Source organism: Oncorhynchus masou, chromosome 29, assembly GCF_036934945.1.
Source record: "Oncorhynchus masou masou isolate Uvic2021 chromosome 29, UVic_Omas_1.1, whole genome shotgun sequence".
Taxonomy (NCBI): Eukaryota; Metazoa; Chordata; class Actinopteri; order Salmoniformes; family Salmonidae; genus Oncorhynchus; species Oncorhynchus masou.
In genome coordinates, this window is record NC_088240.1 from 24800634 (window position 1) to 24826151 (window position 25518).

The 25518-nt window shown below is 40.5% G+C and overlaps 1 protein-coding gene across 1 annotated transcript; it reads left to right on the forward strand.

Annotated features, from left to right (window-relative positions):
• Positions 1–20: 20 nt before the first annotated feature.
• On the forward strand, positions 21–18904 carry LOC135519236 (integral membrane protein 2B-like). Its single transcript, XM_064944353.1, has 6 exons — positions 21–300; positions 15394–15525; positions 15740–15976; positions 16135–16245; positions 16461–16611; positions 18041–18904. The coding sequence occupies exons 1-6, from the start codon at positions 220–222 to the stop codon at positions 18127–18129; spliced, it is 801 nt and encodes a 266-aa protein (XP_064800425.1). The 5' UTR covers positions 21–219; the 3' UTR covers positions 18130–18904.
• Positions 18905–25518: the final 6614 nt, after the last annotated feature.

Consider the following 25518-nt stretch of genomic DNA (forward strand, 5'->3'; position numbering starts at 1 on the left):
TCAAAAAGAGAAAGAGGCGGAGCCACATCTAGCTATACTAAATACTGAAGAAAAGTTGGGAAGAGTTTGTCTGCTATTGCGTTTGAGCTAGGCAGTACGAGTTGTGTTAAACTACGGCGTCTGATTTAGGAGCAGTTACAGCAAGATACCAAACCATTTGGACGTGATAAACACAGTCGTTCTATTTTTTTCGAAATCAACTAAAGTGTCCATTTCACGATGGTGAAGGTATCTTTTAATTCGGCCCTCGGGCAGAAGGAAGTGAAAAAGGACTGCGAAACCCACATTCTCGAGGACAAGGTGAGTCGCTAAATATTGTAGGAATTTTTACAGAAAATTGTATAGCTATACGTACTGTCAGCAATCCACAGATATGTTTTTTGACTCACTGAATAATGTTCACTCTATTTGATTTTGATTTTATTTTGATCTCTTTTAGTCCCCATTTGGACTGATCTTCCAAGAGTCCTTATACATTAAAATACAATTTATAATACAAACACACTTTCACATATAACACACTACAAACATACATAATATACTAGCATAATGACCCAATAAATACTCAATTTAAAAAATATTGCTTCTTCATCTACTATAGTCCCAAAACATTTCTATATACTATATTTAAATTGTTTTAAAATGTTTACAATTATATATTGAAAGGTTTCTAGTTTGCTCAGTTAATTTATTAAATTTCTTTATTGCTCTAAATCTAAATGTTATTTTGCCTATTTCTCTTTTCTGTCTGTCCACCATCCTATGCGTTATCCAATCTATTCCTAGTATTTACGGAATGCCTGTCTCTTACCAACTGAATACCGTTGTGAATAGAACTTGGGCGTTTTAAATTATGTATATTATAAAATAATATATGTGTTTTTCAATTATCTTGTCGATTGATGACCAACCAAGAACACTGCGCATTACTGCAACAGAATAACCATATCTCCACCTTAAAACAATCCTAACTGCTTTATTCTGTGCATTCTGCAGCCTCCTAACTTCACTTGATGATGCATTTCCCCAGACCACCGAACAGTAGTTCACCTGACTCTCAATTAATGCTTGGGTTATTTGCCGAAGAATTTTTCCTGGTAAATATTTAGTTATCCTTCTGATTATGCATGCTGTTTTAATAAAAACTTTTCCTAGTTGAACAGACCAACATAACTTTGGTTTTCTTGGTGTTTAAAACAAGTTTGTTTTGGCAAACCCACTTCCTGATAATCTCCTTGTAGAGCCTGCTGTACCTGTTGAACCGATTGTCTTGCTGCATAAATTGTAGTATCATCTGCAAATATAGTAGCTTGAGTTTCAACCAAGGCATAGGGAAGATCATTGGTATATATTAGGTAAAGAAGTGGCCCAAGGCAGCTTCCCTGCGGTATTCCACAGTTGAACTTGTTATGGCTGCAATCTCGATATCGGGATAAGTGTCATCAACAACCGCTGAATAGCATAGCGCTACATACAATAAATATTACTATAAATATTTATATTCATGAAATCACAAGTGCAATATAGGAAAACACAGCTTAGCCTTTTGTTAACCCACCTGTCGCGTCAAATTTTGAAAGTGTGCTTTACAGCGAAAGCAAGCCAAGCGTTTGTGTAAGTTTATCGATCGTACGATAAAACATTAAGTACACGTAGCATCAGAAAAGCAATCAAATTAATCGTTTACCTTTGATCTTCGGATGTTTTCACTCACGAGACTCCCAGTTACACAACAAATGTTCCTTTTGTTCCATAAAGATTATTTTTAGATCTAAAATATCTGTTTGTTTGTCGCGTCATGTTCAGAAATCCACAGGAAAGAGTGGGCACGACAACGCACACAAATTCCAAATAGTTTCCATAATGTCCACAGAAACGTGTAAAAAAAAAATTCTAATCAATCCTCAGGTTGTTTTTAAAATATATAATTGATAATATATCAACCGCAAATGTCTTTCACAGTAGGAGAGGGAAAAGCAATACCTATCCAAACTCTGTTGCGTGAGCAAAACTCATGTGACCACTTGACGCGATGTTATCGTTCCTGCTCATTTTTCAAAATAAAAGCCTGAAACTGTCTGAAGACTGACACATTGAGGAAGCGATAGGAAAAGGAATCTGGTTCATATCCCTTTAAATGGAGCAAAGGGAGGCTATGGAACATGGAGTTTTCAAAATAATAATATGCATATATTAGCAACCAAGACTGAGGAGCTGGCCGTTTACAATGGGCACCTTTTCATCCAAGCTACTCAATACTGCCCCTGCCGCCATAAAAAGTTAACACATGAGGGGAAGAAAATGAACCATTGATATAGGTGGACTGTTTCCTGTCAGTTAGATATGACTGTACCCAATTCAATGCTACCTCCTTAAAACTATAATGCATTCATTTTTGTCTAAATTATTTCACGATCCACTAAATCAAATGCTGCACTGAAATCTAAAAATAGTACACTTACAAATTTGCGATTATCCATAGCATTGAGCCACTGGTCAGTTATGTCAACCAATGCAGTGGTAGTGGAATGGTTTTTGTGATAAGCATGCTGATTGGCTGTAATCAGATTATTCTTTTCCATGTACTCCCACATTTGTCTACTCACAATACCCTCCAATATCTTACTGAGTGTAGGGAGTAGACTAATTGGTCAACTATTGGCAGGAGTAATGGGTTCTTGCTGTCTTTCGGAATAGGACACAGTTTCGCATGCTTCTATACATTTGCAATCATCCCCTTTTCGAGTGACCAATTAAATATGTATCTCAGTGGAACTGCAATCTGGGGAAAAGCACAGCGAAGCAAAAAATTGTCCATAAGACCATAACCCTGGGGCGGCAGGGTAGCCTAGTGGTTAGAGCGTTGGACTAACCGAAAGGTTGCAAGTTCATATCCCCGAGCTGACAAGGTACAAATCTGTCGTTCTGCCCCTGAACAGGCAGTTAACCCACTGTTCCTAGGCCGTCATTGAAAATAAGAATTTGTTCTTAACTGACTTGCCTAGTTAAATAAAGGTTAAATAAATAAAATAATCTGTATATTTACCATCAGGTAATGACTTCAATAGGTTTAACACCTCCAGTGACACCGTTTGTAGACTAAAAGAGCAGAGCTTGTTGCTCATAATATGATCATCAATCCATTGGACAATAGCTTGTTTGGAAGAATGTATGTCTACATTGTTGGTCAGTAATTTAATTTTCGGTGTAAAAAAAATCTGCAGAATGATTGGCAATATCAACTGGTTTTGTTATTATTCTCCCGTCAACCTCCACACTAGATGGGCATGATGAGATAGATGTACCAAGTAAGCCCTTAACTGTGTTCCATACCTCTTTACAATCAATAAAAGCATTGTTGTAAAATAACTTTTTTCCCTTTCGATTCAATTTAACTGCATAATTACGTAATGTTCTATAATTCTGTTCATCAATTTCTAATCAGTGATATAGAATCTAAACAGTGTGATGAACCCATTAAAGTTGAAGAGATTATAGAGTCTATCAAACATCTAAAGAACAATAAATCACCAGGTGTTGATGGAATTACATCACAATTTTACAAATTATTTTCTGAACAAGTAGCACCCTTCCTATTTGAAGTATTTTTAGAGAGTATTAAAAACAATGTTCTCCCTCCTACAATGAGTCAGGGGTTAATAACACTGATAACTAAGCCTAAAAAACAAGTGCTGCTTATCGATAACTGGCATCCAATTTGTCTTCTTAATAATGACTATGAGATATTAGCCTTACTACTTGCAAAAACAATTAAAAATGTTCTGGATGCAATCATTGATGAAACACAATCTGGCTTTATGAGGAACAGACATATTTCTAACAATGTCAGACTAGTATTAGACGTACTTGACTACTCAGACCTAATAACCGAGGATAGCTTCATATTATTATTTTTTTGGTTTTTATAAAGCATTTGACACAGTAGAGCATCAGTTCCTCTTCCACTCCCTTGAGAGACTTGGCTTTGGGGATTTTTTTTAATGTAAGGCTATTAGAGCTGTTACCATTTGTATAGAGAGTCCTATGAAATTGAAATATGGCTCCTCACCTAGATTTGAGTTAAAGGACAACCTTGCCTATCTCACCGTACCTGTTTTTATTAATCACTTCTTACAAATTTTAAAAATAATAGTATTTCCATAGCTGGTAAAGACATTATTATAAGCCAGCTGGCTGACGATACTACACTTTTTCTGAAAGACGCTAACCAAATTCCCATATTGATCAATGTGAGACCAGACGCTTTGGAAAAGGATTGTATATCTTAACATTAATAAATGTGAACTCATGGCTGTCAAAGATTGTGTGACACCTTCATATTATGGTATTCCAGTCAAATAAATACTTGCATATTTAGGCATAACCACTACAAAGGATCAGAAGTCTATAGGGTTACGAAATTGTAACCCTCTATTTAAAAATACTAGAAGAAGCTAAGTCAATGGCTACAGAGGGACTTATCTCTAAAAGGAAGAGTCCTAATAACCAAGGCTGAAGTTCTCTAGACTACCATATGACACTATATCTTTATATCTTGACAGTAAAATAAGCAAGGAGATAGACCAGATGCTTTTCAACTTTCTGTGGAGAAACTGTACCCATTACACTAGGGAAAATGTTGTAATGAACACTTATGAGAATGGTGGGCTGAATTTTATGGACTTTACTACCTTAAATAATACTTTTGAGATTAATTGGATAAAACAATTTTCCTATGAAAACCCACTTCTATGTGGAATTGTATTCCTCATCATGTCTTCTCTACTTTTGGTGGACTTAACTTCATGTTGGTTTGCAATTATAATATTGACAAAGTTCCAGTGAAACTTTCTGCTTTTCATCGGCAGGTTTTCTTGTCATAGTCCTTCATTTATAAGCATAATTTTTCTCCACACAGATATTATATATGGAATAATCTGGATATATTGTATAAAAATACTTTGTTTTTAGAATATTGGTTCCGAAATAATATCATATTGGTGAGCCAACTGGTAAATGCAGAGGGTCTTTTACTCAATTATTAGGAATTCTTATCACTTTACAAGGTCCCTGTAACACCTAAAGATTTTGCAATTGTTTTAGATGCCATTCCCTCAGGTGTTGCTTTATTATTCAGGTGCGTGTCAAGACCAGACCCTCAGAGCCTACCTTCCATTGACCCTGTTGACTCATCAGTAGGAAAGATTTGTTTCTGTTTTGGCCAATTCAACAACAGAGCGATACCAACCTTGTTTCAGCAGGATGTTGTATCTATATACCTTATGTCATGCTTTATTGGAATGGATTTATTGATAATATCTGTTGGAAAAAAGTTTGGCTGTTGCCACACGCATACCTTTACATGCTTTTTACATTGTATCACACATTTAAAAATATAATGAAAGTGGCCATTTTTGGGCCCTCTTTAGACCTATACATGCCGCTTGTAAGACTATGATCCTTGCACTATACATGGTACAGGCAACATCTTGGTGTCATTATACTCCTCATAGTGTGCTCTAAAATATGGAGTATTTGTATATTCTGAATAAAAAATGTTCACATTAATTTATTCAACATGAAATATTATTATAAATGTCTCAAAAGTACCCTTTTTGATTTAGCTTATTTTTAGATGTATGGCTTGGCACAATATACTCTTTAAACTAGGGCCGTCCCCTCCAAAAAAAAAAAATGGGTCTACCGAGAGTCGTTCTGTCCTTTCGACCAATCGATTGGTCTAAATGTTTAAACTTATTTTTCCATATAAAGACACACACCCTATGTTTGAATAATACCAACTACACATGCATTGAGCTTGTCTGATGCTTTAAGCACACTAATTGATGAAATAATTAAGACACAAATAACTTAAGAGCCCGATGGGCACACTGTTAATAATAATAATGTCAGCGAGTGTCTTTGTGACTGGCACACGTTGTCTCGCTCTCCTCCCTATTGCAGAGAAAAGGCACCCCAGCACAGCAAGTGTTTATTGCGCTCTCTGTGCTGAAGCTGCAACATTTCAAATCCCCAATTTGTTTAGGAAAACCATTCCCTCAACCCTTGCTCTCTTTACATGAAACATGTGAGCATTGCATGCATGTGACCAATAGGGCCTGATCTATAGCCTATCATAATCACATCAATAAATGGGTTATAACAAACTCCAAACACAGTAATGTCGATAGCAAAATGGATGCGGAGAACATGAAAGCAACTTGAAACGGGTGAATGTTTACTGGTTGCTCAGGAGGGAAAGGTGAAGTCAGATCTATGGAAGACATTTTACTTAGTTGTAGAAACTACTGGAGATCAAGATAAAGGAGGGTATAGCAGTAAGTGTTGTGAGTTATGTTGCGGTTAGATTACAATAGTATTTTGTATCTGGCCATTTGGTACAGTTTAGACCACTAAATATGTGTACCAGAGAGGCTGTTCTAACGGAAAAAATTATCTATAAAGCCTTTATTATAGCAGACTAAAAACAGTTGCATGCATTCAAAGCTCCCTTAATTTTAAAACGAAAATGCTTGATTGTATTTCAAAGCATGAATGTCTCGTATGCTCTGATGCATGAACAAATTAATGATTGACTTGATGCAGTAGCCTATATATTGAAGTTACGGTATTAAGACTAAACAGGACATGCTCTTAGGCCTACAGCTAGGTGGTGGTTATACAATGATACTATACAAAGCCTTCTAATGATAACAACATTATTATAATGATGATCATTATAATAATAACAATGAGATCAAGAAAAAGGAGTATAGGAGCGAGAGCTGCATGCATATTATGTGACAATCAGGTGCTGTTAGATTAGTATTTTTATGCCTGTTTGGAACAGTGTAAACAACACTAAATAAATTATACCTAATAGTAGTCTGTTCTAACAAAAACAATTGTAAAGCCTTTATTACAGCATAGCAAAGATTTAAAAACCGCCAAATCTGTGAAATTGCTTTACCCAATGTTTTGCCGTTGCATAAGGCTTGGTGCTCAAGGAATCAGTGGGCTATTAAACAAATAGGCAACAGAAGCAATATGTAGCTTATTTCTGTAGATATATATTTATATATATAATTTATATATATATATGCAGTACCATTGTAGAATGAGTGAATACCTAAACTATGAAGTAAAGCATGGAATCATGTATTAACCAAAAAAAAAGTGTTAAAAATGAGATTCTTCAAAGTAGCCACCCTTTGCCTTGATGACTGCTTTGCACACTCTTGGCATTCTCTCAACCAGCTTCACCTGGAATGCTTTTCCAACAGTCTTGAAGAAGTTCCCGCATATGCTGAGCACTTGTTAGCTGTTTCCTTCACTGCTGTCTAACTCATCCCAAACCATCTCAATAGGGTTGATTTCAGGAGATTGTGGAGGCCAGGTCATCTGGTGCAGCACTCTCCATCACTCTCCTTCTTGGTCAAATAGCCCTTACACAGCCTGGAGGTGTGTTTTGGGTCATTGTCCTGTTGAAAAAACAACATCCTAAATGACCCCCAGCCTTTAGATATGAGCTGAACAATGCACTTGAGATGCATTTAAAGCCTATGGATGCGAAAGTGAACTTATTTCCAAACGTTTAGGACAGTTGTATGCTGCTTTGCAATCTATCAACAGCAAGGGTTCCATTAGAGGCGCAATATTTTTTACTGATGCATTTGGCAATATTCAATTAATACGCACAAAACATATGAACAAAAGCATTCGCTATGAAAGTTGATATGTAGGCCCTTCATATATTGGCTATGCACAGCATTTTGTTAAATTTATTGAATCAGTTATTGTTTTCTTGCTCAAACCGCGAGCAACACCTGTAAACCCAAACATTTCTCTCAAAACACAGGGATGTTGATGCTGCTGCCTCCGCGGCATTGTTCTCATCCCTATATTTTGCTATTATGCACATAGCAACATATTAATAGTTTTCATGTTGAATATATGGATGTGAAATTGTATTTCAGAATGTAGCGATACTCAATATTTTAGAACCCACTATTAGGAGTATGACACCAAGGTGTTATGTGTATGGTTGGTTGTGTTACAAAAAAAGCATATCAAACAACCTTCCAATGAAGGTTCTATGTGATAATTGCCAGAACAGTCTAATACCACAAAACAAAAATCAGCCCATGCTGGCATTGAATCACCCTATACAGTATGTTTGCGCCTTTGAACTTTCTGGGGTAGTTTAGGGGACAGTTATCTTGTTTTTATTTGGGGTAGTCAGTGTTTTCTTGCTGGCCAAATGTTCACTTGGATGAGTTTAGAGACAAAGCAAGATGACCAAAGTAGCCTACTCTCTACTACTCTCTACCCCAATAGGCAGCTTGCTTTCAGGTTAGCGAGGCAGGCATAGGCTTCAAATGCATTTCAGAGGAATTCTTCACCTGAGACTTAACCCACACCAGTGTGTTGCCAGTGTCTATGTTAATGTAAGCTCTAGTGTTATTTTTCGGGAACTGTGTTTCCATCAGAAGTGTGATACAGGACTTTGGGCGAGCAGAATCAACAACCTCTGCATCAAGACAAGGCGTTTAACCAATGTTCAGTTAGCCATTCATTGTAAAGCCAGATGAAAGGAACCGGTGGCCAGGCCGTGGCACCAAGTCGGAGCAGGTCCACCGATGCCGTGAGACTGGAGACGGTCCATGGAAAGTTGAAACTCAAAAGTCTGAGCCTTTTTGGTAAAACACTGGGATAAGTTTCAGGGGAAAATGCTCCATAAAATAGAGGGAGGTGTTTTTACACCACTTCCCAGCTGGCAGGATGCCGCTCGCCTGGCTAGGGAAGCCGTCGAAGGGAATGTGTTGGTCAGTAGCTCATCAGATGAAGTGAAAGACGGACAGTGGGAAGGTTGGCTCTGTTCACACTGCCTGATTTAACAGGTTTCATTTCACCTTTATTTAACCTCTCTGGGATCGTTTGGGACGCTAGTTCCTCAACTACACAAGTATTTGACACCATTTTAAAGATACACTTCTTGTTAATCCAACCACAGTGTCCGATTTCAAAAAGGCTTTTCGGCGAAAGCAGAACATAGGTTAGGTCAGCAACTAGTCACAGAAAGCATTCAGACATTTTCCAACCAAAGAGAGGTGTCACTAAAAGCAGAAATATAGATAAAATTAATCACTAACCTTTGACGATCTTCATCAGATGACACTCCCAGGACTCAATGTTACACAATACATGTATGTTTTGTTCATATTTATATCCAAAAACCTCAGTTTACATTGGCGCCATGTTCAGAAATGCCTCAAAAACATCTGGAGAAATTGCAGAGCCACCTCAAATAACAGAATTACTCATAATAAACTTTGATGAAACATACATGTTTTACATAGAATTAAAGACAAACTTGTTCTTAATGCAACCGCTGTTTCAGATTTCAAAAAAGCTTTACGGCAAAAGCACAATAATCAATCATCTGAGAATGGCGTTCAACCACAAATGCAAGCCATACAGTTACCCGCCAAATTGTAGAGTCAACTAAAGTCATAAATAGCATTATAAATCTTCACTTACCTTTGCTGATCATCGTCGGAATGCACTCCCAGGACTCCCACTTCCACAAGAAATGTTTGTTTTGTTCGATTACGTTCATATTCATGTCCAAATACCTCCGTTTAGTTCGCCATTCCAAAGGCACAATGCATGAGTGCAAAATCCAGACGAAAAGACAAGAGTTCCATTACAGTTTATCGAAAAATGTCAAACGATGTTTACAATCAATCCTTAGGGTCATTTTATAATAAATCTTCAATAATATTCCAACCGGACAATAGCGTATTCATTACAGAGGAAAAAGAATGAACGGCGCGCCCGCGTGACCACGCAGTAAACAACTGATTGGCCACAGCCTAGTCCACTTGTTGAAACAGCTCTTATTCAACCCCCTTCCACAATAGAAGCCTCAAACAATTTTCTAAAGACTGTTGACATCTGCTGGAAGCCTTGGGAAGTACAATCTGGCCCCATAGACACAGCATATTGGATAGGAAATCACTTAAATGAAACTACAAACCTCAGATTTCCCACTTCCTGGTTGGATTTGTCTTCGCCTGCCATATGAGTTCTGTTATACTCACAGACATCATTCAAACAGTTTTAGAAACTTCAGTGTTTTCTATCCAACACTACTAATAATATGCATATATTAGCATCTGGGACAGAGTAGTAGACAGTTTACTCTGGGCACCTTAATCATCCAAGCTACTCAATACTGCCCCCCTGTCACCAAGAAGTTAACCAGGTAGGCCAGTTAAGAACATGTTCTCATTTACAGGGGCAGAGTGATTGGCAGCAGGCACAGGGCGTGGGTGTGTCCTATGTGCTGTCAAGGGTTCGACCAATAGCAAGCCTGATTCTGCTCTGCAACCACTTGACAGTTCAATAATATTATGTAAATATAGGCCAACCTCATAATGACATACTCCCCTTAACAACACAGAGGCACCCCTAGAATGTGGTATTGTTATTTGCCTTACCTTTGTCAGGTTAAACCTATTAGTGTGCCTGTGTGGCTAAGATATGACCAAAAGACGGCCAGTTATAGAAACAGTAGATCTAGCTAAACGCATGTTGTTTTTCCAAGTTGCCTCCTAGCCACTTTATAAACAAGATGGCTCCACAGAGACTTGACATTAGGAAGTCAAGAGACGTGGTTGTCAGCAGATCCCCCTATGTAGTTTGCATGGCCCCGACTAGGCAACTTTCAAGGGTATGTCTGTCTGGTCGGCATGTTTGAATACAGAAGCAGATCTGATATCGAGTTAGCACCTCAGTCTTTTCCTGTCAGCTGAACGCATCTGCTACTTACTGAGCCAAGGTTGTCTAATAACAACTAGCAACACGTTGGTACATAAATGCATAAACTGTTGCATGTAAATCATGGATGGAGTATGCAAATGTACAATAGAATGAAAGTTCAAACTGACTGTTTTGAATGTGTCATTAGCAGTCTCTATAGATGGGAGGGAAATGCCTTGTTGTATGGAAGTGAATGCAAAGTAGGAGCGACGAATATTCAGCAGTGCATAGACTTGGCCTAGTCAGTCCCCCCATGATATTTCAGGGATTTTTTGTGTGATATTTGCAGGCAAAAATGCTTGATTTTGCTGCGGTAATTCTGACATTTTGCATAGCAATTGGTCGCGAAAATGCGCTGAGGGAAAACCTTCGGAGCTTGATTGAACCATATTATGTGGTACATGTGCAGTGATTGGTTGAAATTACAAGTCCACCTTTTGATGGGTCAGTTTTATGCTATAATATTGCAATGATTTGACCGTTTTATGCAGAAATAGTGTGTGATTGGTCAAATTTGCTAGCCCTAACGTGGTTAGAAAGGTTCGTAAATAAGATGTGCTGGCCATAAGTTCACTGAGCATTACTGAGGATATATTCTGGGCATGTTGGGGTGGAGAAGGAAGAAGATAAGGATTTAGTTGCCTGTGCAATGTGAGATCTTCCTCGGTCACAGTAAAACACTACCTGTCTCCGAGCTACTGAAATTCTACCTCTTTTCAGGGTGTTACTTTCCTGAACTTCAGAATTAAGATGCTGTGTCAGTGCGAAAGTAGAAGGGGAAGTATTTTCTCTCCTTGTTAGGGAATTTAAAAGAGACATACTATAGAAAACAAATTGTAGTCCTCTCCCGTTTGCAATTGTTATTTTTGTTGTTGTAAATGCAGCGGTAATACAGCATGGCTTGATTTATGAAGACGGTCAGTACCACTGAATTAGTCTAGGCCAGGTAGTTTGCATACTGGAAACCTGGCCACACCTGCTGTATCCTTGTTATCTGTGGCATCAGCAGGTTGGGGAGCATGTGGAAACTTGCAGGAACCCATAGCCGAGGGACAGCCTTTCCTCAGAACAGATGTAGAGGCTGGAAGAAGATGTTGAGCCAAGGGAGAGCAGGCTCTGACGCAACCTATTTCGTTTTCTTACAAGATGAAGCATAAGCAGCTGAGTTCACCCTCAAGGCCCTAGGGAGAAATAAGGCCAAAACAACACTTTTTGAAACACATAGCCCCCAACTTATGTAGCATAGCATATGGCGCCCTCTATACCATGTGAAACCACAATGATAACATAGTCAAAGGCGATGCATACGTGTTTGTCTGTAGTGGCTTTTCCAAAGAGAGAAAGACGAGGACACGCACAACAACAATTTGAAGCTCATAAAGACACAGCAAGCCTCAGAAACACACAGTTAATGTGGTGTCTCATTGTACCATAGGCAGAAATAGCATTTATCTGAGAGGGAGCACAAGTGTTCGTGTGTAGTGGTTTCCTTGGTATGACTGGTTTGGACACACAGACAAAGCATTGATCATCACCCTAGCGTGACTGTGCGATGTGATTGCAGCCCCAGATGTAGGCCTAGAGCCAGTGGTCTGAGGGGGCTTAGCAGAGCAGAAGACCATCTCTGTCTGAGGGGAGTGCTTAAAGTATAAAGTATAGGACAATATTAGGCTACATCCAGTATTTTTAAAGGTCCAATGCAGCCGTTTTTTTAATCTCAATATCAAATCATGTCTGGGTGACAATTAAGTACCTTACTGTGATTGTTTTTAAAATTGTATAAATTAAATAAAAATAGCTTCCTAGCTATGAACAATTTCTCAAGCATGAAGTTTGATAGGACTGTCTGTGAGTGGGGAGGGGTAACTGAATACTTGCTGTTATTGGGCTGGCTTGGTTAGATGCTGTGAGGCCGGTTGTACGTATTGCCAATTCTCTAAAATGATGTTGGAGGCGGCTTGTGGTAGAGAAATGAACATTCAGTCCTCTGGCAACAGCTCTGGTTGACATTCCTGCAGTTAGCATGCCAATTGCATGCTCCCTCAACTTGAGACATCTGTGGCATTATGTTGTGTGACAACTGCACATTTTTGTGGCCTTTTGTCCCCAGCACAAGGTGCACCTGTGTAATGATCGTGCTGTTTAATCAGCTTCTTGATATGCCACACCTGTCAGGTGCATGGATTATCTTGGCAAAGGAGAAATGTTCACCAATAGTGATGTAAAATAATTTCTAAACAAAATATGAGATGTTTTTTTGTGCATGTGGAACATTTCTGGGATCTTTTATTTCAGCTCATGAAACATGGTACCAACAGTTGTGTTCATATTTTTGTTCAGTGTATTTAAAATGTTTGACTGCACTGGGCCTTTAAGACACCTGACTAGGTTTTCTGCAGTGTACACTAAGCTATGCTCCCATATTGTCTATTTTAGGGTCAAAAGTATGTTTCTTGATAACATTTACGCTGATGTCCAGTATCTGCATATAGCTTCTGGATGCGTGTATGTTCTTCCCTTTCATCCTGCAGAAATGGGGAAACCAACATAGTCAGAGCAGAAGAACACAAAAGGAAGAGGAAGTGAATTGGAACAGACTGGAGGAACAAAACTGAGACCAAGTTTAATTTTAGCGCAGCAGCTTTATACCATCAAAGTTCAACATGAGAAAAGAACCTGAGGTTAATGTGCGGTTGTGGGATGAATGTAAACTTTAATAAAGCCTCTGACTCTGACGATTGTAACCAAACCATTCATGGCTTTGGGCACATACAGACTAAGTTACAAAACCATCCATGATGGGGATTTTGTTTTCTCACTGGGTGTAATGGTGTGAGGTAGGCCCACCACAGCATATGAATCAGACTTTGTCATTGGCAGAGAATCTTGTTGCTAATGAAGCAGAAGTTCCTGTTTTAGTGCATTATATTACCTTATTTACTCTTACAGTAAGTCAAAGCCTGTCCCTGGAAACTCTCCTTCGGTCAGCAAAGGCAAAACCACCCTGGCATTTTGATCTCATGGGGAAGAGATTAGAAGTTAAACCAGCCAGAAACCCTCCAATATTCCCTTTTTGCCCTCTCTAGGAAATGACTTGCAGCCAAGGCTTCCGAACAGAGTAGATCTAATGGGATATACGTTAGTGTTCCTCTCCCCCTTGCTCCCTCTTGCTCCCTGCTATTAGCCTACTCCCCTGTGTTTCTCCCTCCTAGTCTCTCTCTTTATTGCTTTGCGTCTCCCTGGAAACGCCACCCTGCTGCTCCGAGATTTGTGTTGACATTAACTTGATTGAGGTCAGGCTAGCTCTTACTACTTGGGAAGGGCGAATTGCTTGCTTCTCATTATGCAATAGCTTTTCTGCTGAAGTTTGGTTGAGAATGTGGGCTCTTCCTGTCAAACTATTGTTTGGACCCAGAAACGCTTATTCATGCAGTCATACTTCTCAACTGTACAGATGGGCTCAACAATAAAAATGTTCTCAGTCAGCAAACTTGTTTCTTCGGAAGCCAGCTCTAGAACTTCCTATTGTTGAAATGTAGAGAAATATGCCATCAGGGCATTACTGAAGAATGTTGAGACTTAATGATTTTCTGCCAATGCCCACTCATTACCTTGGTCAGCTAGACCAGGGGTCGACCCATGTCTAGAAAGTCCCTTCACAGGGGGATACGAAGATGGTGGAGAGTTTTTAAAGAGACCTTATCGTGAAATCCCATGTTTGCGATTTGATAAATACTGTGTCGTTTGTCCACATGTCTCACTCCCTCAGTCAACCTCAATCAGCTCAATCTATGGCTGTTGATCAGAGCACTTAGCTGTTCATTATAGCCAGCAGGGCCTTTGGGTGGTTTGCTGTCCTCCTTAGATCTTTGACCCATCTGAAATTCCCAGGAAGTTTGGGAGTGTCTGGGGTGAGTCAAGTGCTAGTGTTTTAGTTCACAAGCTTTTTTTTAATAGAGCTAAGACCAGCTGTATTACACCAAGATCCAAGGATCAAACCCATCTCCTAGCCTTTTCTATGATATCACAAATTGACTGCAATAATGTCAAGGCATTAGGAATATACACTGTAGATGGTCTACTCTCCCCACCCTCTGTTTTCTCTATGTTCTCCTACTCTACCTACCTTTTTTTCTCCTTTCTATCTCTTCGTCTCCCTCTCTTGCTGTGCTTTTGTTGATTTGCATCATCACTCGCCCTGCTCCGTGCCTCTTTGGGGAGAATGAAGCGCTCTTCATCCGTTCCTTAAACACTGCCTTTGTTTTGTCTCCGCTCGCCATGCAGCCCCCCTGCCAATGTGCTGCACCCCCTCTGAACAAACCTTACCTCTTTTTGTTGTTTTGAACCAGGAGTGTTGCCAAAACTCTCATATCTAGTGTGGCTGTGCCCATCCCTCCTACACTGCCTTGAACACAGGGGTTAGGTGGAAAAGGAAAGTGAGAGAAATTAATGGAGAGAGAGGGCAGAAGTGTTTCAAGAGAGAAAGATGAGGGATTGAGTGACTTAAAAACCTGAAAATACAGTGTGTGTGTCTGCCTCACATTCGGCCTCTTCCCTCTGTTTCTTTAGGATCCGGAGGTGGCTCTGCCAGTGCGTCAGCAGTCCAAGGCCTGGTGCTGGTGCGTGTGCCTGGGCTTGGCCCTGATGCTGTCTGGCGTGGTTGTGGGAGGGGCCTACCTTTACAGGTACTACATCCTGGAGGTGAGACTGGACCACTCTGACCCCTGTGTTCATCTAGGGGTTATTGAATACTGTAACTGGCAGGATTGGAATGTTGTATTTATTGTATTTGAATACATTATATGTTTTAGAGTTTTTATTTGACATGGCAAAAGATACATTCTGCTCGAAGGGCAGAGCTCCATGCAGTGAAAAGTGGGAATATAAATGTTTTCTGTGTCCTCCCGTCCACCAGGAGGGCAGGGTGTTTGTGTGTGGGGCAATGTACCATGAGGAGGACATTGTGAACTACCATGAGGAGACAATGGTGACCCAGGAGGAGGAGGATGTGGAGCTGGACCTGCCCTCCAGCTTTAAGATGATCCAGGAGAACATCCGCATACTGGTGGACCAGGATGTGGCTCTCATCAACGTACCCGTGCCCGAGTTCGAAGACGGTGACCCCGCCGACATCGTCCACGACTTCCACAGGGTAAGACTTGACTGAATTGAAAACTTCAACCAGGCTGTTTTTTGCTAACCCCTGTTTGTTTCTGTGGGGATAACAATCCACAGACCATGGATTGTTTGTGTTCAGTGGCATTTCTTAAGGTTGTTATCTTAGTCTGTTCTATTGGTGATTCTCCACAGAGACTGACTGCCTACCTGGACCTGTTCCTGAACAAGTGCTATGTCATCCCCCTCAACACTTCCATCGTCATGCCTCCCAATGACTTCCTGGAGCTTTTGGTCAACATCAAGGTAACAGGAACTGCTTTATGAACCATGTTACAATAATGACAGTAATACATTCGATTTCTTACACACTAGTCTGGGTACCCAATGTGACCTTATACAGTTTTTACAATGTTGTAAGAGAGACTGACATTAAATGTTTTTGAAATGAACCACTTAGTATCTCATGATGTTAATGATAGGATGTGTTAGTTGATGTTGTATTCCTCTTTCTTCCCCAGGCTGGTGCCTACATGCCCCAGTCCTACCTGGTCCATGAGGAGATGGTGGTGACAGAGCGCCTGGACAACGTGGAACAGCTGGGATTCTTCATCAACAACCTCTGCCAGGGCAAGGACACCTATAAGCTTCAGCGCAGAGACAGGATCCTGGGTCAGTACACCCCTGCATAAATACACCCACATACCATACATCACACCTTGCGCACGCTTCATAGTTCTTTGGACAAGTGAAGAATTATGCTGACATGCCCAAAGGAAATGGGCTTCTCTTACATTCAGCCCTTTTTTAGCTTGAGATCATGACTGACTGGTCTCTAAGTACGCAGTTAGACCTCCCATACCTAACACACTACTCACACACACGTGCAAGTATTCACACACACACGTCTAACAAAACTACCAAATGGGCATTGCGACATACACTATATATACAAAAGTATGTGGACACCCTGGATTCTGCTATTTCAGCCACACCCATTGCTGACAGGTGTATAAAATCAAGCACACAGCCATGCAATCTCCATTGACAAACATTGGCAGTAGAATAGCCTTACTGAAGAGCTCAGTGACTTTCAATGTGGCACCCTCATAGGATGCAACCTTTCCAACAAGTCAGTTAGTCAAATTTCTGTCCTGTTAGAGCTGCCCTGGTCTATTGTGAAGTGGAAACGTTTAGGAGCAACAACGGCTCACCATTGGAACAAGAACGGTTCATCGGGAGCTTCATGAAATGGGTTTCTATGACCGAGCAGCTGCACACAAGCCTAAGACCACTATGCGGAATGCTAAGTATTGGCTGGAGTGGTGTAAAGTTCGCCGCCATTGGACTCTAGAGCAGTGGATGACTCACGCATCACCATCTGGCAGTCCTATGGATGATTCTGGGTTTGGCAGATGCCAGGAGAACGCTACCTGCCCGGATGCATAGTGCCAAATGTTAAGTTTGGTGGAAGAGGAGGAATAATGGTGTGGGGCTGTTTTTCATGGTTCAGGCCTCTTAGTTCCAGTGAAGGGAAATCTTAACGCTACAGCATACAATTCTGTGCTTCCAACTTTGTGGCAACAGTTTGGGGAAGGCCCTTTCCTGTTTCAGCATGATAATGCCCCCGTGCAAAAGGCAATGTCCATACAGAAATGGTTTGTCGAGATCGGTATGGAAGAACTTGACTGGCCTGCACAGAGCCCTGACCTCAACTCCATTGAACACCTTTGGGCTAGATTGGAACGCTGACTGCAAGCCAGGCCTAATCCCCCCAACATCAGTGCCCGACTTCACTAATGCTCTTGTAGATGAATGGAAGCAAGCCCCCGCAGCAATGTTCCAACATCTAGTGGAAAGCCTTCCCTGAAGAGTGGAGGCTGTTATAGCAGCAAAGAGTGGACCAACTCCATGATTTTGGAATGAGATGTTCAATGAGCAGGTGTCCACATACTTTGTCATGTAGTGTTTCTGACTCATATCTTTACTCCCAATGAGTCTGAGCCTGTATGAACAACCAACCACCATATTGTGGCATCTTATACAAGTTTTTGTTAGGCCGTAGATCAGCAATTTAACCTTCCCATCTCACACATTACAGGTATGCAGAAGCGTGAAGCTCTCAACTGCCACAAGATCCGTCACTTTGAGAGCAAATTTGTGGTGGAGACCTTGATCTGTGAGCCCTAGTGACCTCACCGTGGGCAAAGTGTGACATCTTCTCTGTACAACCTCTTCATTTCACTGGGAGCGCAGTTGGAGATTTGCAATCCTCATTTTCTGTTTTAAATTTCCCATTTTGTTATTCTACATCAGGAAGTTGTGTGATCATTTTTATGTGAAATGGGGCAATTTTGTCTGCTTAAAATCTGTCAATCAGTTCTGTGTTTTTTCATTATACAAGGATGCAATTATTCGATAGAGGGTTTCTATTTTTTGGAGGATGTATTCAACGGCGGGACTGCTAGCTTGTCAAAAATGTAAACATAGATCTCAAAATCATCAGTGAGGTTAAGATTACTTAAGTAATCAAACTGGGATTAAGGGGCTTGATGCAGATCATGTATGGTATAGTCAGATTTTCTGAAAGCGAGTCTAATTTGTATTTTTGAATACAGAAACAAATGTGCAAAGGACTAGTCCAGGGTGTTTTTATAGATGTTACATTTTCTGTTGAAACTGTTAAGATGTCTTAACTGGAAAACATCTTAAAATAAGTGTGGATACATGTTTCTTTCATCTAGCTTTGAGAATAAATAAAAATCAAGATAGTTGTCTATATAATTCAAATCAGTTATTTTTTTTTCTTATACAACAAAGGAAAACACACTTTTTTTATATTGGGATCAAAATATTTAGTTTAAGTTCTTTGTTGTTTTTTTTTTTCGAACTCCATCTATATTACTAATTTGTATATAACCTCTGTAAAGATATGACCAACACCACAATAAATCTTAAACCAGTACTACGGACCTCCATGGCATAGCCAGCGTGTTTGTGACAAGAACATATCAAATAAGTCTGAGTGCTTTTCTTAAATACACATTTGTCTGCTAACTTGGCGCCATCCATTTCTGGCATATTTTTTTAATGTAACGTTTTATTTAACTAGGCAAGTCATTTAAGAACAAATTCTTATTTACAATGACGGCCTAGAAACAGTTGGTTAACTGCCTTGTTCAGGGGCAGAACGACAGATTTTTACCTCGTCAACTCAGGGATTCAATCTAGCAACCTTTCAGTTACTGGCCCAACGCTGTAACCACGAGGCAACCTGCAACCCTTTTCCTGTGAGCACATTTGCCACTCTTTTGAATGGAGTCATTGGTACATGTTGACTGTATGTGCTGTCTCATTTGCTTATGTTTGCTCCCATAGCAGTATGTCTCTCCTCTGATTGTCAACTGATCCGCCACCACATTTGGCTAAGTATGACTATAAGCCCTGTTAAATGATCGTAGTGGAACTCTGCAGAGGTGGGACCAAATCACAAGTAAGTCTTAGCACTCAAGCCAAGACAGGCAAGTCCGAGTCAAGTTTCGAGTCCTAAACAAGTCATAATGTGCTCTTCACCAAATGTAATAGTATATTACATTTATGCAAATCATGAATGCTTTTAAAAATATATATGTATTACTTTCTAAATAAAGGTTATTTCCATGGAAATACATGGGTAGCCATGAGAGACAACAAAATATTGTAGTGCTCTCTCCAGATATACTCTACACACCTAAAACAATCCTTCCATAAAGTTAATAATTTATTAAAAGATACATCTAAACAACTGATACTGAACTGAGGCCTACAATTTGAACACTGGCCTGAATGTCTGAGAAAAATACAGATCCCAAAGATGGGAGATTATGCATTACACAAACGGTTTCATTGTTTCTCTTATCTCCGGGCACTATGATACATTGCATTTGCAAAATACCAAATTTGATAAAAGTCTTATGTGCACGATGAGGACGCTCCATCGGAGCACTGGAGGCAGGCACTGCAAAGACCCTGATGTCCACTCGGGACAGTGAAGGAAGAGCCTTCCTGTTCATTGCCCAGAACAAGAGGGTAGAGGTCGACCGATTTAATTAGGGCCGATTTCAAGTTTTCATAACAATCGGAAATTGGTATTTTTGGGCACAGATTTGGCCGTTTGTTTTTTTACACCTTTATTTAACTAGGCAAGTCAGTTAAGAACACATTCTTATTTTCAATGACGGCCTAGGAATGGTGGGTTAACTGCCTTGTTCAGGGGCAGAATGATGATTTTTACCTTGTCAGCTCGGGGATTCTATCTTGCAACCTTACAGTTAACTAGTCCAACACTCTAACCACCTGATTACATTGCACTCCAAGATGGGGACTGCCTGTTACACGAATGCAGTAAGAAGCCAAGTTAAGTTGCTAGCTAGCATTAAACTTATCTTATTGATTGTTTTCTATCATTTTCACTAGTTAACTACACATGGTTGATGATATTACTAGTTTATCTAGTGTGTCCAGGCTCGTAAACATTCATTCAAACAGCACTTTCGTGCGTTTTGCCAGCAGCTCGTCGCTGTGCTTCCAGCATTGAGCTGTTTATGACTTCAAGCCTATCAACTCCTGAGATTAGGCTGGTGTAACCAATGAAATGGCTAGCTAGTTAGCGGGGTGCGCGCTAATAGCGTTTCAAACGTCACTCTGTGAGACTTGGAGTGGTTGTTCCCTTTACTCTGCAAGGGCAGTGGCTTCTGTGGAGCGATGGGTAACGCTGGCCGTTGACGATGTGTTCCTGGTTCGAGCCCAGGTAGCGGCGAGGAGAGGGACGGAAGCTATACTGTTACACTGGCAATACTAAAGTGCCTTTAAGAACATCCAATAGTCAAAGGTATATGAAATACAAATCGTATAGAGAGAAATTGTCCTATAATTCCTATAACTACAACCTAAAACTTCTTACCTGGGAATATTGAAGACTCCTGTTAAAAGGAACCACCAGCTTTCATATGTTCTCCATGTTCTGAGCAAGGAACTTAAATGTTAGCTTTTTTACATGGCACATATTGCACTTTTACTTTCTTCTCCAACACTTTTGTTTTTGCATTATTTAAACCAAATTGAACATGTTTCATTATATTTGAGGCTAAATTGATTTTATTGATGTATTATATTAAGTTAAAATAAGTGTTAATTCAGTATTGTTGTAATTGTCATTCTTACAAATAAAAAAATAAAAAAACATCGATTAATCGGTATTGTTTTTTTTTTGGTCCTCCAATAATCTGTATCGGCGTTGAAAAATCATAATTGGTCGACCTCTACAAGAGGGCATTCTGTCCTTTGCATATGTCAAAGTAGTGCTGGAGTGGTCCCAACAGCTTTCTTCTGCCTCTTACAGTATGCTGCAAACAGCCCTTCTTCTTGTCCAAAACTATGGTCCTCTTGCTCTTCCTCATCAACAAGAGGCACAGCTTGCTTAGTCCCTGTAGCATCTTGCAGAATCAGTTCTGGCAAAACATATAAAAGCATAGCAGAAACAAAAAGGCCAGTATTGGTGATGCAGTGGGTTACACTGAAAAGTATAATTGTTGCAGTCAATTGGATTAAAGTTAAAGTTACTTTAAACTCAATATTTACCTTTCACTCTATGTGCCACCTCCTCCTTGACCAGCACATGGTGCTCCACCCACATCAGAGAAAAAGCCAGATCCAAGGCAGCTGCTTTGAGGTAGACTGGATCTGAAAAGGGGGCAGTGATTCCATCTTGAGTTCTGGCCATTTACACATGGAAGATTCCAATAAATATTTTGTTCAGGGATGCCTGGAGACTTCTGACCAGGCCGCTCAGGAAATGGACTTGAGGTTTCCGCTGCTCCAGGTGGTGAATTCATGGACAGGACCGAGGGAACAACAGAACTGACTGTGACGATCTTCTCCCCTTGTCATATCTGTTGCTTCTCCAAATGGCTTCAGGATGTCCACCAACTTATTCCACTCCCATACTGTGAACAACAACTTCTTGTGCCCAAAAACTCCTTGTGCCCAGCCTTTTCTAAAACATGACTGATCTTTAGATGGTCATATTGGATAACTGCCTTCACTTGTCTCAGTGTTGAGTTCCATCTTGTGTTGACAGCAGCAGGGATGCCTCTTTCCCCAAATTCAGCATCAAACACATGAATGTTGTGCTTGTATGTAGCAGTGAGCTGATTTTTGATAACTTTGAAAGAGGAGTCATCACTTTTGTTTCTTTCAAGCCGCCTCCCACCACCAGCTGGAGAGTGTGGGCAAAACACTGCAAGCGCTGTTTTTTTTTGCAATAGCAGCATCCACTATTTGCTGGTCTTCCAGGGTTAGGTCATTCCAGAGCTCTGGGTCATCAAGGTGATCTTCGTCATGTACTTCATCTTCTTGTTCAATGGGGAAACACACCATGAATGCTTTTCTCATGTTGGCAGCATTGTCACTAATGATATTGTGAAATTTATTTTCAATGCTGTACTCACCACATATGGGCTCAAATTGCTCACAGATTCTTTCGGCCGTGTGTGGGCCTTTGAAGCAGTCACAGGCCAAGAGATTGGACTTGAGCTGTATCTTCTCTCCATCTTTCTCCATACAGTGCACAGTGACACCAAGGAACCCCCTCATCTTCCGGTCGGACCAAATGTCCACTGTGACTGAAACATGGTCTGTGTTGCTCAAACTGAGTTTTCAGTTTTGAACATCTCTCTGTAGCGAGGTTCTCTACTTTTGATGTCAATGTTCTTTTTTATTTATTTCACCTTTATTTAACCAGGTAAGCGAGTTAAGAACAAGTTCTCATTTGCAACTGCGACCTGGCCAATATAAAGCAAAGCAGTTCGACACATACAACAACACAGAGTTACACATGGAATAAACAAACATACAATCAATAATACAGTAGAAAAATCTATATACAGCATGTGCACATGAGGTAGGATAAGAGAGGTAAGGCAATAAATAGGCCATGGTGGCAAAGTAATTACAATAGAGCAATTAAACATGTGCAGAAGATTCATGTGCAAGTAGAGATACTGTTGTGCAAAGGCGCAAGATAGATAAATAAATAAATACAGTATGGGGGCGAGGTAGATTGGATGGGCTATTTACAGGTGCAGTGATCTCTGAGCTGCTCTGACAGCTAGTGCTTAAAGCTAGTGAAGGAGGTAAGAGTCTCCAGCTTTAGTGATTTTTGCAGTTCGTTCCAGTCATTGGCAGCAGAGAACTGTAAGGAGAGGCGGCCAAAGGAAGAATTGGCTTTGGGGGTGACCAGTGAGATATACCTGCTGGAATGCGTGCTACGGGTGGGTGCTACTATGGTGACCAGTGAGCTGATAAGGCGGGCTTTACCTAGCAGAGACTTGTAGATGACCTGGAGCCAGTGGGTTTGGTGACGAGTATGAAGCGAGGGCCAGCCAACGACAGCGTACAACGAGAGCGTTCTACGACACTGGGCTGTACTCACTGTTAACCACTGACAGAAAGTGACAAACTCTTCTTTTCCACAATAGACAGAGGCAAGTTGCAATCGATAACCAGGTCGGACAGTATTGCATTGTTGATAGCTTTCTGCTGGGGATAATTCATGCTGTACTGCCCTCTATACGGTTCTCCATGAACTGTGAGATTGGAGACTGTTGTGGTTCACTTGTGCCACTGTTGTTCATCTGGTATTGTTCAAATCTGTAAGCATATAAAATAAATATTGAGCGGGGCAGTAGCACAATCTTGCCTGGTCTCAATCTTGGGTGCAATGATCACGTTCCCGCACTGGCTGACTGCGTGAAGGCTCATTGATTTAATGTTATGTTAGCCTATATGCTATAGTAGCAAAGTTATATATAACTGTCGGCTATATTAGCCACGACTTACCGTTCTTTGTGCAGCTTCAAATGTCGAACAAAGTTGGAAGTTGTTGGGCCTCCATGTGTAATTTTCTTCTCGCAAGTTCTGCAAGTTGCAATCTGCCTTTTGTTGACTACAGCGTAGTCTGTATATACAAAAATAATAATTTGGGGTATCATCTTTCCAAGGGCTCAATCTGAATTCACCCGCCGACATTCCTCTGCATAGCCACACGCAACTTTTTCTCAGCTGGCACAATTTAATTGGCTGCTGTCCGATTCAAACTTTAATCCGTTAAATGAAGAGTTGATGCGCTGTACACTTTTTTTTAAAAGCATAATGTTTTATATATTTGGGCTTGGGGAGGGTTATCAAGTCAGGTCGAGTCATAAGGCTCAAGTCCAAGTCAAGTCACAAGTCATTGGTGTTAAAGTCGAGTTGCAAGTCATCATATTTGTGACTCGATTCCAAGTCATGTGACTCGAGTCCACACCTCTGGAAATCTGTCTGATTAAGATCCTGATGAGTTGGAGCTTGTAGAAGGGTGTCATAGGAGAGACGCCAGGTGTTTTTTGCTGGTTCACCTCCACAGTCAATGATGAGGGGCCAATGTGTTTTTCTACAGAGTACATAAGGTACATGCTTTTAGTATGTTTGGTGAATAACCAATCCTCCTTACTTTCATTTCTCTGACTGAAATTCTGGGACTCATCTCGAACATCCCTGTTTATTTATTCATATGGATCATATCAAAATAGATTGAAGTTCAGAATATCTAAAAGACCACATCAGTATGAGTCATTTTTGTTATGAAAGGCACAGTACAGGTTAGAATATGACGTGTGTTTGCATTGTGGAAACATTGCTCCCAGTTAGAAGAGGAATCTATGAAGCGCATATACACAGATGGCTAGGCATCCACTGACCCTGTGGGAGAGCTCTTGGCACGACACACAGAGATTCTGGTAATGCAGGAGATTACATGTTGTTAAATAGTGTAATGAGTCAGATTATATGTAAAGAGTCACTGATCCCTCATGGAGGCCTTATGGCTAGCTGGTGCACATCCTTCTGTCTTTCTGCTCCCAGGCCTGGGCTATAGGCTTTAACTTACATTGACATTAGTTGGTCATGCTGTGCTTTATTCACTGACGTCTGGCACACACACACTGCCTTGCATTTAAACTTTGGATGTGATATCGGCTGATCTTGTAACAGCAATATTGATCCCTAAGTCTTGAATAAGCCTCAATTCAGCTACCATACCAATACATTCACAGATTTCACAACACACTGTGTGCCCTCAGGCCCCTACTCCACCACTACCACATATCTACAGTACTAAATCCATGTGTATGTATAGTGCGTGTGTATGCATGTCTGCCAATGTTTGTGTTGCTTCACAGTCTCCGCTGTTCCATAAGGTGTATTTTTCTGTTTTATAAATCAAATTTTACTGCTTGCGTCAGTTACTTGATGTGGAATAGAGTTCAATGTAGTCGTGGCTCTATGTAGTACTCTGTGCCTCCCATCTCTTTGAAGAGACCTGTTGTGGCATGTCTTGTGGGGTATGCATGGGTGTCTGAGCTGTGTGCCAGTAGTTCAGACAGACAGCTCGGTGCATTCAACATACCTCTCATAAATAAAAGTAGTGAAGAAGTCAATCTCGCCTCCACTTTCAGCCAGGAGAGATTGAAATGCATATTATTAATATTAGCTCTCTGTGTA

Bases quoted from the DNA above. Each gene is read 5' to 3' on its own strand.
- LOC135519236 (XM_064944353.1), top strand. From the start codon at position 220: ATGGTGAAGGTATCTTTTAATTCGGCCCTCGGGCAGAAGGAAGTGAAA. The intron at 15,977-16,134 runs GTAAGACTTGAC...GATTCTCCACAG, and splicing joins TCGTCCACGACTTCCACAGG to AGACTGACTGCCTACCTGGA. The intron at 16,612-18,040 runs GTCAGTACACCC...CACACATTACAG, and splicing joins GCGCAGAGACAGGATCCTGG to GTATGCAGAAGCGTGAAGCT.